Genomic DNA, 15294 nt, shown 5'->3' with positions numbered 1-15294 from the left:
CAAAGGTCAAGAAGCGAAAAATTAAAAAAATTACCAAGTCTATAAACTATTAAAAGTAAAGAGAATTATTATAAACTGATTTTAAAAAAGTGCAGGAATATGAGCTGAAGATAAACACTTTGGAGTTTAATTAATCTATGGTAACATGAATACTTACTTTTGATTTTTATATTTCGATATTTCTATGTATTTCCTTACAAACAACTAATTTCCACAAATTAAAAGGAGCATCAGAGGATTTAAGATTCTGCGAGGTATGTAAAATGGTTAAATGATTGTTAATTTATGTATATGCTTAATATATTAACAAATATATATCCGTCAGTTTTGACGGATATATATTTGTTAACTGTGATGGATATATCCATCAAGCATGATCAGTCAATCGTGACTAATATTTATATCATCCTTGATTACTAAACATCAAAAGAGTGAGCAGCTCAAATATATGTGTTAAAGTCGATAGAATTCATAAGAGCGAGAGTGATGCAAAATCACATGTACACAAAAGTTTCCATCACTTTTTACATATTGCCCTTAAGAAACAGATAGAAACTTTTGATGGATATTTTCATCACTGTGCCAGTCAAATGACCGGCCAAATGACTGTCACTGTTCTTTTAGGGCAGTGAATGAAAATTTAAAATGGAGTATTTTCTGGTACTTCGAGGTAACACTGAGTACAAATGTATGCAACTCTGTTTTCTAATACTATATTTTACAGTCATTAATTAAATTGTCGAAAATAATCAATATTAAAAAAAAACGTAAGAAGAACGTTTATCAAAGTGATAGAAGAAAAATTAAATTTTGTTGCAAATTAAACCAAATTAATATAAATGGAAGGTCTTGTAAATTATAGTAGCGAAGATGAACAAGACGATTATTCCTATACAAAAGTGGTAAATATAAAATTAGTTACTAAGTAAAAGACATAAAAATATGTTAGTTTGCAAACGAGAAAAAAAGATGGCTGACTACTAGGAAAATCTCCTTAGTGTAGAGAAAAAAGAAAATACATACTAAAAAATTGGATATTTTTAGGGAAAGAAAAAAATATTTCAAAAACAGAAGTTATAGAAATTTTGTTATAAAATATTAGTTTGTACTTTTAAATAACACCTTATTTGCTGTTTCTGAATAGTTGCCAAATTCCTTTAGGCTGTACGAGAACGTGGTAGCGGCGGTAGTGGTGCTAGCACCGGACGAACTGCCGATGCCAGTGGATCGTTGAAACGTTCCTATGATCATCACTCGAAAAGTGGCAGTTGCGAACGTGATGTCTCACCCCATCGCAACAAAGGCGAACAACGTTTCAAAACAGGAAATAGCAATTTCAATGAGGTAATAATAAATTTTATGTCAAATTTTTTATTAAATTTATTAAATTGCTTCTTATATGGTGTTATTAGTTAAAAATATGTACATATACATTCTATGGAAGTTGTTACAGTGTCTTCGGTGTTAGGAGAACCACATAGAATGTTTAGATGTTATTTTTGGTTTTTGAAATAGATCAACATCAGCATAGAACAAGTGTTAGATGTCAATCATTTTGCTATGTAACTAGCAAGTTTTATTTCAGTCGAAAATTTATTTTTTTCATACAATTTTTGTTTGAAATTGAAATTTTATTGTTGTGTTGATATAGTGCTCTAATAAAGGAAATGGTAATTTAAAAGTATCTGCTTTTTGACTTTTTTTAAGTTTTCTTTTATAAATTTTCTAATCATTTCTAAAGCAAAAAATCGCTTAACTTTTACATACACCGATTATCTGATAGTTCCAATTTAAAATTCGAAAATGTCGAATGTTACTTAAGAAGTTAAATAATCCTATCAATCATTAGGATTTATTCAAATTTAAAACCAAAGGGTGTCCTATTCGTTGGAATTTTATATAATTTTTATCTATTTTTTCACAATCCTATAGAAAAGTTACTCAGAGCAAATTACGTATCATTTCCATTGAAATCCATCAAAGTTAGCCTATGTATCGATTTAATTTTTTTAACTTAAATAATGATTTTAAACAAATTTCAACTATATTTTGAAAATTTTAAGAGGTTTCATTTTGAAAAAAGTAGTAGATGTCTTATGTTGAAGAAATGGAATTCTGTGATAGGATTTATAAAATAAAAAATATTAAAATTCGCACACAACGTCTGACTTAAAAGAACTATGTATTGTGAAAATATAACGAGATATATGACCATCAAACATGCTTTCGACGTGTTTGCAATTTCATATATAACAATGATTTCAAGAAAAACTGTAAATTATTTTCTCCAGCAAACCTTTTATTAAATAACTTTTACAGTTTGATACAAAACTTTGTTTATGGAAAAATTTGATTTCAATATACAAATTCAACTCGTCTAAATTTATCTTAAGTGATATTTTTCTCATTACGATTTTTCTTATTGGTCAAATCCAAGTTGAAGCCTAAACGAAACTTATTAGAAATACATTTTATAATTTTTTGACTTATTACATTCTGTAAAATCGCATTAAGATCTAGATTATTAGCTACTTTCTCTATTGATGGTATGTTTATCAAACTTTGCTGTATTTTAGATCGTAAAGTTAAAAATAATATGTTTTGAATCTTAATTTCCTTTTCATACCTAAAAATTTACCAACAAATTTGAAAAAAGCTATTATTATTTTCAAGTCCATTGTGTTTTGTTGTAGCTGTTAAATTCTGATAAAACTTTTCGTTTAGGGATTTATAAAACTCTCGTATATTTATTTAAAATATTATTCATTTTTTATTGTTGTTTTATTTAGTTTTACTCATTTTTACATTATTAATTAAATATCAACTTTTGTTATTATTATATTATATAAACCAAAAAACCAAAAACAAAAAAGAATACAAACCTAAAGTTTTTATACCATAAAAAACTCAACCTAAAAAGATTTCCAAAAAACTACTACCGATCACCATATAAAAAGTTGTTACAACATCACTACAACTCTATGTAGAAAGAGTTAGAAATATGATTGAAAAACTATCACATATCAATTATCAATTAGTAGCCGCAATGTAACACAATACAGGCTTTATATGTATAAGTCGCCTGACCAACTCCTTCTCTACGTCCCTCTAAAATGATTCAATGATTAGTAGGAGAGTCTTTGAATTGAAAAAATGCAGCTCTTAAACGTGAGTATAATTAATTTAAGTTTTAATAACACTTCTATGAAATTCTTTTGCAGACGTTTGTTTTTATCTTAAAAAAATAAAAACAACAATTATTTATTTCATTTTATATAAAATTAGTATTTTTCAAAAATAATAAAAAAGGTAAAGGAGTAAAACTAAATTTTAAATTTTTTTTGTTTATCTTTAGTATTTTACTAATAGTATTTTAAACACAAAAGGTTTAGCATAGTTTTTTAAATTGATATATAAACTTTGCTCTTTTGCAGCTGGAGTTATTAACATTTTCAGTATTCTTGCACTAACATTTCTCTTACAGGACAAATACAAAATCGACAGAAGAGCTGACAAATCGAGAGATCACAGAGATAAAAGAGAGAGTAAAGAATCAAGAAATACTAGAGATTTAAGAGATGAAGGCAGAGATAATGATCACGGTCATAAATATGATTACAAAAAGGTATATACATAAGTCTGAGATTTACAATACATAAACATGAGCTTATTTTTTTTTAATTTTTGCAGCATGACGATCACAAACGTTATAGAGAACCAAAAGGAAGGGACTATAAACGTGATGGTAACGATTATTACCGGGACGATAAAAGATATAATCGTTATGATGATAGAAAATCATCATATGCCTCCACAAACTGTAAAGATCGTTTCAATAATTCTAAATCTCGTTATGACGAGAGAAAACAATATGATGATCATCGTTTCAATGATGAAAGAAGAACAACAAATGAAGAGAGACGTGGTGGTGGAAGCAGTTTAGGTTCCAATTTTGATGATCGAAGAAGAGGAGATTTTAGTGACAGACGTAATTATAATAATGATGATGACCGAAAAACGGATCGCCGTAATAATGATGATCGCAGAACACAACGTTCCTACAATGAAGATCGTTCAAATGCATATCGCCCTAGACGTTCAAATTCTCCATCGCTTTCACAGCGTAACAGTAGCAATAATAAATATAGTGAACGTAAGGATGACACCAGACGTGAGCGCAAACGTCACTCACGATCTCGATCTCGTTCTCGTTCAAACTCGGCCGATAATTTGAATGAATCTAATTTAGCGCCAAATAACAATAATTCTACACAGAGAACGGCTGCAAATGAACTCGCTACAGAAGTCAAACGTCCAGAGGTAGGAGAATCACAAACATCGGAAAAGAAACCTCTACCTTCAGCTCGAAATTTTGAAGCTCTTTTATCCCTGCCACTTAGTGAAAATGCACCTAAACATCCTAACGTTGTTACAGTACCTGCGGTCAGTGCTGCTGCAGCTGGTTCAAATGTGGCAACTGCTACTGTACAATTGCCCAGTTATTATAATCCAAATGTCATTAATCCTAATAAGTATGTTGAACAAATGCAAAAACGTAAACTCATATGGGGAGCGAAAAAAACCGAAGATTCAGCCTCCAAATGGGGTCATGCCCAATTCTCGCAGGATCAAGATGGCAAAGTTGCCTCAAAATTCATGCGTCTTATGGGCATTAAAAGTACAACTGGTAGTGGAGGCGGTAGTGATTGCACTACTTCACCAAATGAAAGTGAAAAAAAGTCCCCGATATCTACCTCCCCTTCGAATAGTACCGATGTTAAATCTCGTGAAGCCATGTTTTCTTCAATGGAACAACAATATGAAGTAGCACGTCAGGTTACACATACTATGAGGGGCGTTGGTTTAGGCTTTGGTTCATCGAGACCTTATTAAGTTGCCTCGCCCTGGACCCTTAACTAAAATAAAGAATTAAATGCGAATTTTAAAGTTTTTATTCTTTAAGGCCTTATTTTGTAAATTGAACGTTTGAAAATTGGAAAAAAATATTTCAGTATTCTTTTTCTATTTAGTTAAAGAAAGCGTTACATTTTACAAAATGAGAATATTTATTTCATCAAACAAATATGAATTTTGTTAATGTGTGTATAAGTTTTACATTAATTTTATTTAAAAAAACAAAAATGTAAACAATATTCTAGTTATCCTGAATTTCAAAATAAATAAATGAGAAATGTGTATTAATTTAAAATGTTGTGTAAATTTATTACAAGTTAAAATCAGTTAAAGGCTAATTGGATATGAGTCCGCAGTAATGAGTTTAGCAAAATTAAGGCGAATCATGCCAGCTTTCTGGAGAATAATTTTATTAGTGATGAGTTTAATTATATTAATTTTATTAGTGATTTGGCATTATACCGTTCGCATTCTAAATTTATATGGAATTTGGTTTGATTTCTTGAATTTTTTACCAAGGATATCTCTTGATTCAGTTCTAATCAGATTGTAAATATAATTAAATTTTGTTTGTGAATTTCCCTAATTAATAGGAATCTGTAGGGGGTAATTTTAAACCATCGGAATAATAAGGTTTTAAAAATTACATAAAAATGTTTAATCCGATTTTATTTTTTTAAGTACAATAAAAAGACAAAATCTTCTACTATTTAAAAAGTATGTACCCCTCTATACGAATTTGAAGTATTAGGAACTGAATTTAAAGTTAACAAATTTGAGACCAAAAGTCGGATAACATTTTAAAATCATTTTTTTTTTTTTTGGAAAACTGACGATTTCTGGGTATATTAGATTAAAATTTTAAATATGGTGTGAAATACTCTACTAGATCTAAAACTGCATTATTTCACTTGGAGAGTGCTATTAATTCGCTGGACTTTGGCTGAATTTAATGTCAATAGCAAGTTTTAATCAACTCGCCTTAAACCTAATTAATTTATTTTAAAATTTATTTCTTAAATAAATTATATTCTTTACTTGTGTTTTAAAAAATTTAAATAAATTAATTATAAATAAATTTCCCACTGTATACTTTACAGCGGTTGTCATTCCAAAACAACTAATGCAAAATCAACCGCTTTATTTTGTATTTTCTCCAGACCAGCTGTTGTTGACACAATAACAACAACAACATAATATCAAAATAATAAATACAACACAAAAATTCTATTTTGCCAAGTTGTCATCATCCCCAAAAAAATAATAAGAAAATTTTGCCTAATTTTTTTTACATAAAATAATCTATATATTTTAAATAAACAAAAGAAAAAGTGTATGTGCAAAAAGTGTTTGTTGCAGTTGTAGTGTTCCAAAATGTCTTGGTTAAATAATAGTTTAAATACGATAAAGGGTCAACTGACGACATTGGCCCAAGAGATTCTTGAAGAAACTGCAGGTCCTGGCGATGCCGAATATCATCGCAGTGCCACACCAACGGTAGATAATAGAACTGCCATAGAAATATTGGCCGATACGCAAAAAGATAAAGAAGATTTAGATAAATTGTGCTCTGAAAAAGATATTGAGGTAAGAGTTGGGATTGAAGAAGTGTGATGTGTGTGCTGCATGCATTGAGAGAAAGAAACGTTGTATATACACTCAACTGCATCTAGTATAGATAGAAATTTCGATTTTTTACCAATTGTTTGTGTAAAATGTTAACTTTTTTATTCCAAAAGGAAGTAACATGTTTTTGTTGTCCAACATTACAACACAACTCCTATTTTAATCGATTATTACACTACTTCCCATTTGCTAGTTAAACCTTTTTTATTAATGCTTTCAAGCTGCTAATAAAATTAGCAAACAATAGTGTAAAGTTGTGCAATTATTACTAGGATTATGCCCCTCCTCCGTCGTTTTGTCATTACAACATCAAGGTCATGAAAAATGGTCATAAATAATGATAATTTTTGTAAATTGCATCCTTACAAGTCTTAATAAATATGTACATACGTATGTACATATGTATGTATTTTATATTTCTATTGCTTGTATGCTGGAGAAATTTTCTTTAATTTATGATTAAAATCATGCATGCTTGCATTAATTTACGTGTTTTCGTTGCGGTAAGTTTACATTTTATTAATTGTAAAACTTTGTGGTTTTTGACCAATATTCATAATAAAATGTATTACTTAATATCGCCTTAATTTTAGTTTGAATTGCAATATTTTTCACAATACATACATACATATGTATATATTTGAGGTTTTATTTTAAACTTGGGATTTATTTACTCAAAATTCCTTTACATAATGTAAACATATTCTAAGAAAAATATGTACATATGTATGTATATATGTATGTATGTATTTTTGAACTTGAAGGCGATAAAAATATTTTTTCTGCGAGTCATTAGATTGGCTTTATATAAAAATTTCAAAATATGACGTGTTAAAAAAAGAATGGTCTCAATTGCGCAAATGGCGTCAAATGCGCCAAAATAAACAATTGGACTCCGTTATCTCACCAATGTTGGATATGAAGTATCTGCTAAGGAAACTGTTTCTCTTAGCGGATAGAGAGGGGCATTCCCTGTCTTTTCAACTGCGACAGTATTAATTCAAGGAGAGCCCAAGCCGTAATGCATGTCTGCCTAGTACCTAGCTCCCGGTTTTTACTGATATTAACATTGATATATCCCAACTATTTCTGGTTATAAGGTGTCTTGTACATTTAGCATTGAAAGAAGTTCGCAATAACTTGGTTCCCCCATTTTCAGCCTTTTAAAGAAAGTATACTGCTTTTGATAAAACTTAACGGGTTTGCTACTGAAATTGCGTTGCTTATATGTATTTAATGTTAGATCCAAGCTTTAGATTAGATATCTTAAAGATGCCTGCAGTTTTGACGGAGATTAAACTTTTATCTTTAAGATGACCAATTGGACTTTCAGATGTCATGACAGATTTATAATGATATAACGACTCAAATATAGCGAAAAACAGGATATCTCAATAGCCTGATGTGATGGAGAAATTCTGAGCTTTCTGAGGATATGGATTTAGCGATTCTCAATCCTTTAGAAAAGTATACTTTGGCCCCTGGGTTAAAAATTTGCTGTCCTGTGTGATTATGGATTTACTATGGAAAATTAAAGACATTGAAGCGATATAGTATACTCACAATTGGGACGAACGACGAATTTTTCGGAACGAATATTCGTCGTCAGAAATAGAACACACTTGGGTATATGAAGATGTACACAATCATTGCGTATGACGTAATTCGTCGTACGTAACGAATTGTGCGATAGGTTTATTTCTATTTCTTACGCAGACGAACGACGAATTAATTGGGGAAAATTGTTTTAAAACCAATTCCGGTAGCCCGAATTTGCTGAAATTTTGCGGTTGTGGGTACAGCTAATGACAATACAATATTATGTTCGAATATTCGAAATTATATTCGAAAATTCGAAGTTATGTTCGAAATTTTTTTTATGCTCTTAAAATAATCTCTGGGTCATAAAAACTAAAAATAAAATTTTGAAGCTGTTAAAATAATCTCAAAATTGGGCATATTCACAAAAATATAATTTTAGTTCTTTTCGAGCCCAATTTCCTACATTTTCTAATTTCGAAATAATGTTCGAATAAATTTTAAAGCTGTTAAAATTATCTCAAAATCGTGGAGATTCACAAAAATATAATTTTTGTTCCTTTTTCTTACTTTTTTCAATTTCGAACAAACAAATTTTGAAACGAATTCGCAGTACGAATAATTTGATTGTGATCCATTCGACGAATTTACGCAACGAATTTTTGTCGATTAGTTTGTCGTGCTATACGAAATTCGTCGTTCGTCCCAATTGTGCGTATACCAATAGGCAAGAAATAGACATATGTATATGAAAAAATAAAAAATATATTCAAATATAGACCTGATCCTCATAAAATTTTCAACAGCCTTTGTCTATGTTGCAACAAAAGATCATACACCAAATTTTGTTGAATTATCTTTAAAAGTTTTAATGTTGTCTATTTTATAAGTCGTTTAATAGAATTGTCCAAATATGTTATTCCTATTCAAAACCACATAAAGGGTTGCTAGCAAATCCCACTATGTACATATATTACATATATTTTTATATAAGTCTTGAATAAATTGTTTTTTTCCAAGGAAAAACTTTCAGATATCTTTTCTCTTATGTAGCACTTTCAACACAAATAACATACTTAAAGTACAATTTTGGAAAACAAATTTTGAATTTGAATTTTACATTAGTTTTTTGAATTTTATTCACCTATTTTGCTAATTTTTATCAGATATGACGAAAGTATATCTGATAGATGTATTAAAGACATTGAGCCCGCTGATATCTCAAGTTTTCAAAAAAATTCAGTAAATATTTGAACTGATCCTTCTCATAAAGGTGAATGCTAAAAATATGAAGGAGAAGTACTTTTAAGCTATACACTTTAAGGTACACAAAAGGCCTATTTTGGATAAAAGTTTGTGTGTTCATTTGAAATACATATTTGCCAACTAAATATTTTAATTATTACTACTTAAAATTTTTTTATACACTCCTAAAACTATGCTCTGTAAAATTTTAAATGTGAAAAAAATAATATTGAAATCAATATTGCCAGAAAATGTTTTGAAAAATCAGCACCCCCATAAATTATCCCTTCATCAACTAAGTTTTTTGCCTACCTTTTTTAAGAGAATTTTGTTTTTTGTTCATAAATAAAATTCAAAAACAACAGGTAAAAAGTAAAATTATGTTTTCCAATTGAAAATAGAGATTGTGTAGAATGGGAAAACCAAGAAAAAAATATTAAAATAAAAATTTTGGTGCATTTGTTGTTGCATTTTTATTATTTTTCATCAGAATTTGCACGTCAATAAAGTATTTTGCATATTGAAATTTCCAGTTAATTTCGTTGGGTTTTTCAAATTATTTTTTAATTGCTTTTTGGAATTTATTGTTTTATTGTTAAAAGGACTCGTGTTAAGTATTTTTCAATGCATATGAGGTAGAATATCAAGATTCTAGCATGTAATAGTTCTATAGTGGTAAACGGTGATATCCCCATACTTAGAGTGGCTAGGATGGTACTTAGTGTTAGCTTTATTGAATAAGAATCAATATTATACAATTCTAAATGAAATTCACACAGTACTCCCCAAACAGATGGGGTTTCCGTAATGTAGTTTTTGTTTATCAATACAAAATGACCAAAAACCCAGATTATATTTGTTATAATCTATAGATTTATACCCCACTAAAATTTTTTTCTAGGTCCAAATCCATTGATTTCCTAATATATCATGTATCCAATTCAAAATTACTTATTATTTTCGAAATTAAATCAAAGAAACGATAGATTTCATGTTAAGTCAAATATTGAAAAATTCTTATAGGTATATAGGATAATAAATCGGTTAAGAAATGTCCAAACTTAGTCGTTCCACTACTAAAATATCTAAAAATTGTTATTCTAATACATAGGAGTAATAAAAATATTAAATTTTATAAAATAATGCAGCAATATTAAAAAAATGAACAAAAAACCTAAAAAAGCAAAATACTTTATTGACCTTAAAAATTAACAATACGTTCACGTTTTAAAATATAAGATATTCTTTAAAAAGTACAACAAACAAATTGCTTTATTTTGCTAAAAATAATTGTTCAGAAAAAGTTTTTTTCTTAAAATTTATAAAATTTTACATAGGCGAATTACTTAATTGATTCACTGTCATATGTCAAATTTTGTTGATATTTAAACTTAAAATATGTACAATTATTCATTGTAATCTTCTTTAGAGATTTACAATCAAAATATCATAGTAAGAAGTAATGCATAATGTGAAAGGAATGTGTCCAACTGATTCCAATTTATGTTATTCAAATTAAAATAAAATCAAGCAAGAGTGTTAAATACTGCTATGTTTAATTTAATATAATTCTTACTATAGCATATTGATATATTGACGCTTTAAATTAAAAATAAGAGAAAAAACTTTTTTTCTTTCCAAAATTGAAAAATAAAATAATGCAATATAATTTTATTAAATCTCCGATTTCTTTTGCAGATTTTGGCACTTCGCAAACAGATTGAAACTTTACAAAATCAAATAAGTGACACTGGAGGAGGTAGCAGTGGTAATACAACAAGTGGAGGTGCCAATAGTGGACGTACTTCAAAAACGGTAAGTTATATTTGGCTTTTATTTAAATAATCAACGAAATACTTCTTTTTAAATAACTGTTCCAGTTGAGGTTTGATAAAATTAAACTGAAAATATATTTTATATTTATAACGATTTTAATAAATATGGAATTAAATACATAAAATTTTATTAAAGAAGAATATGTATTTATTTACATTTTGATAAAAAAAAAATGCAACGTGTGCAACGTATAAATGTTTGTTGTTTGTTTGACAGAGTTTTCTGTTTACAATCAAATGCATTTTCAAGATAATCGTCTGTTATCAAAAGATAACAATATTTGATGTAATATACATATTTATGTTGTATGCTTATAAAAAATATTATTCATATTATACTTTAAAGTTTTATTTTTTACCTGTCAATAAGCACATATTATTCAGCTTTTTAGGAATTGATTCATTTTGGATTGAAGCAATACATTTGAACATATTTTATAGTATCAAAAAACTGCCTTTATTCAGTTCAACCATTGGTCAGGAGAAGAACAAAAGTATTTCAATTAAATAGTAAAGAAATCATTATTTTATACTTCTGGTGTCGGAAGGCATTTACTGTGAATTTGTATGTTTAATTTTTTTTCATTATTTCCAAAAATATTTGAATTATGCACATTTTTGGAATAATGATTAGGCCTACTTGAAAAAAAAAACGTTTTCGTTTGTATCTGTCATTTTTTTCGGATTTTCTATTTGCTTTTTCGCTCTTATTTTAACAATATAATGTTTATCATTATTCGTTTTCTGTTTGTTCATTTTGTTTTATATTTTTATTTACTTTATTGCACACTCGTACAATAAAATAAAAATCCTACATTTATACCAATTTTTCTTTTTTCGGTTACAAACTCACATTTATCTGCCATAAAATATGGTCGTCATTTAATTCAGAGAATAGCACATTTGATTAAATTAAACTTTATCGAAAGGTTATCCGTTCGAAAATGTATTTTGTAACCAACTGTACTGCAAAGAATATGTCATAATATGAAATGTTAATTAGTTTAATATAATGAATGATAACAATTTTATTTTTCTGATTTTTATTATATTGCATGTTCAATAGTTTTATTGGTTAAATGTTATAGTAGTAGTTATTAAAGATTTGTTGAATTATTCGAAATATGGACTTGTATGTTGCAAACTTTAAAATATTCAAACTAGTGATTATAAAAACATTTTGAATATTTTATAATAAACATTGTTGAAAGTTTAAATAAGTTTCTTTTAAATGTTTTTCCAATCATCTGTGATACACCTCAAACTCCTTGAAATATCTGTAGAAGTGATGCTTTTGTCTTTTATGTTGGGAGTAAATAAGAGGCATACCACCGCTTCTTCCGTTCCCTAAATAAAGAGAAACTAGATTCTTTACATCCATTTGAATTTTTACGTAAGACCGATAATGTGGTAATTGTCTCATGCCGTATATAAACTCAACCTCCAACGCATGCTATCCAAGTTAAGAGTGGCTGATTGATATTACCTGGTTTTACCAGTCTGAAAATTCAACCCGAACTCCTTCAAATATCTGAGTAGACGCTATGCTTTTGTCTTTTATGTAGGAAGAAAATACCTCCATATAGTTGAAATGGTAATAGAAGAAAAATAAATAAAAATTTCAGTATCATGCTCTGCACTCTAGGACATAAAATATTTCTCATTGTGTCTAGTTCCACTTCGTCTTCAACGACTCAATTTCTTGCGAATGCTGGAATTGAGCTGTGACGGGTTATTATTCTCACTAGAGTGCCTATACTCTTCCAATCTAATCGTAATAGTACTCAAGTTGCTTAACCTCGGACAGAATCCTATAGTCGTGAAAGATAGGAAGTTTTACCATCCTATCTGTTCTATTAAGGTCCAGATCCGAACCCTGCTTGACCCCAATTTCATTATAATAAAATGAAAAAATTAAAATGAGAATGAAAAATCTTTGAAAGCTCAAGGTTCGGACAGGTTTAAAAATGGCATAGAATAATGCGTTCCAAATCTGAACCCATTAGAATCTAATGCAGAATCCCTTCACCCTAGACATTCGGGTAGACTTTCGAATTGAATTGTCTCTGAAGCAGGACATTAGTGTGTAGATGTAACATAGACTTTAGAGAACACCCTCTCTGCGGTCTCGGAAATTTATTGCTGAGGAGGGCTTGATCATGGAACTTTCCAAGACGCTAATAGCGGAAAAGTGTGATATTTAGGTTTCATAATAGAAACACAATGAGTAAAAGCTTAGATTCGTTAACCTGGGCTTTACGACAGCGTTGGATCATCAATTTGATGATAGTAAGAATCCAGATGTACATTCTATAGCAGGATATAACCCTTGGTTGTTTTATGATTTCATTCGATAAAATAAAGCTAAAAACAAATGTTTGAAGACACTTCATAAGAAGCGTGCGAAAAATGTACTTTCAGAATAAAACATATCGAGGGACTATATTCAATAGTCCCTATCTAAAATAATACAAGTTTTCAGGAGAGCAAAAAAACTGTTTATTTCGCTAGTTAGTGAAGATTTTTTAATTTTTTCTTCTACAATATATTTCTACGACCATATACTAAACCCTTATATAAAAAGAATTTTAAATTTTGCATTATTTGCAAAATTATTCACAAATTTATATCAGATAGAGCTTATTTTTCTACGAAAATATTCATTCAACCAACAGAGTTTTTCATGGAAATATAAAATTTTTATTTGAATTAAAATCAATAAATATTATATTTTATACAATTTAATGGAGGAAAATAAACCAAATTGTTGAAAAAGCAACAGATTATAATGTTTTGGTCCAAAATCAAAGTTATATGGTTAAACACGACAATAAAATTTATTTAATTAGTATCATAATGAGCGATATCTCAAAAACTATTAGACCGATTTTAAACATATTGACGGATTTGTGTTCAGCATGTCCAAATTATTAAGAAGACTTGTTTTGCAACAGAAAATCATCCAAAGGGATAGAGTTTGAAGCAATTTTTGGATAAGATAGAGAGTTTTGCATTCAGAATTTTTCTTTTTTTAAGATAGAGAAATTTAAAAAAAGCTATAAAATTGCCAAAAAATATTTTTTTTCTTTGAAATTTATATTACTGATGCGGGATAGGTTGCTGAATATTTTGCCATCAAAATCTCATTTTCATAAAAATGACAGATAGCGACTATTGAATATAGTCCCTCGATATAAAAAATTCAACTATAAAATTGCTCTTGTATAACTAACAGATTGATTTTTGTTAAAAAAAAAGTAATATTTCTTCTTCCTACGACAGTGAAAGAACATATTATTTAATCGTTTCATTTGGACGATTTAATTACATATCAATTTAATTATAAATTCTTTTTCAGAAACCACATAAATAACTTTAAAAATGTTCATGCGTCCCCATTTTGTTCTATATATTCTTTTTTTATCTTAAATAATGCTGATAGAAACCAAATTTTATTATCTTTAAAAACCACCCTAATTAATGTCTATATTTTGTTTATCATATTTGATTGTTGCTGTTGTTATTATAACAATTTCATTAGTTCAAAATGCAAATCATGTCCTACACTCTTTCAACAGGATTTTTATCTCCCTCAATGTGTATATGAGAATGTAAATTCGATAATATTGATTGATCTTATCTTACCAACATTTAACACTATCTATATATTTATCTATTTAGTCCATATTGTGTTGTCACAACATCTATCACCTGGTCTAAAAAAAATATGGGTGGGTGGGGGATATATTAGTAATAATATTTCTCCCCCATTGCAGCTTTTTCTTTGGACGCTGTGGGTATATAAGTGGCTTCACTGACTAGATTATATTCATTTGTATATTTTGAACTCTGTCATAGTGAACCTGCATAAAAGTGTATTACATAAATTACTTGCAATTTAAATAGTTTTTTTTGTTAATTTTTTTCTTATATTAATTGCTGTTATACATTTAATTTTTTGACCTGAATTAGTGTAAATTTATTTGTATACGTTGTGTTTTATTTTCGTTCGTTTTTTCTAAAGAAACGTGTTAAGCATTTTAAACACTTGTTGAAGGGAAATTTATTTATCTAAATTCAAATTTAAATATTTGTTTAAAGCTGTTTTGTTGGCGGAAGTTACACATAATGTTGT

General features: G+C 28.5%; 2 protein-coding genes across 3 annotated transcripts in view; both read left to right on the top strand.

Moving 5' to 3' along the window:
- Positions 1–730: 730 nt before the first annotated feature.
- On the top strand, positions 731–5209 carry LOC119604682 (arginine/serine-rich coiled-coil protein 2). 2 transcript variants are annotated; one of them, XM_037957458.1, is made up of 4 exons: positions 731–902; positions 1162–1344; positions 3485–3625; positions 3691–5209. In XM_037957458.1, exons 1-4 carry the CDS (start codon positions 840–842, stop codon positions 4891–4893), a joined length of 1590 nt encoding a protein of 529 aa, XP_037813386.1. In that variant the 5' UTR covers positions 731–839; the 3' UTR covers positions 4894–5209. The 2 variants fall into 2 exon arrangements, with proteins under 2 accessions (XP_037813386.1, XP_037813387.1); XM_037957459.1 differs by lacking the exon at positions 731–902 and adding an exon at positions 2874–3168 and having other exon boundaries at positions 1145–1344.
- Positions 5210–6131: 922 nt separating this feature from the next.
- LOC119604688 (thyroid receptor-interacting protein 11) overlaps positions 6132–15294 on the top strand; it is a 60089-nt gene continuing 50926 nt past the window's right edge. Inside the window, exons 1-2 of the mRNA XM_037957467.1 lie at positions 6132–6501; positions 11023–11139. Of these exons, the coding sequence (XP_037813395.1) occupies positions 6289–6501; positions 11023–11139 (330 nt within the window). The 5' untranslated portion in view covers positions 6132–6288. The remainder of the gene's footprint in view (positions 6502–11022; positions 11140–15294) is intronic.

The sequence above is a fragment of the Lucilia sericata genome, unplaced genomic scaffold (assembly GCF_015586225.1).
Source record: "Lucilia sericata isolate MDLA Ls3-8-SP2 unplaced genomic scaffold, ASM1558622v1 Contig000418F_arrow, whole genome shotgun sequence".
Classification (NCBI taxonomy): Eukaryota; Metazoa; Arthropoda; class Insecta; order Diptera; family Calliphoridae; genus Lucilia; species Lucilia sericata.
The sequence above is the reverse complement of the archived record's forward strand: the minus strand, read 5'-3'. Positions and strand labels throughout refer to the sequence as shown.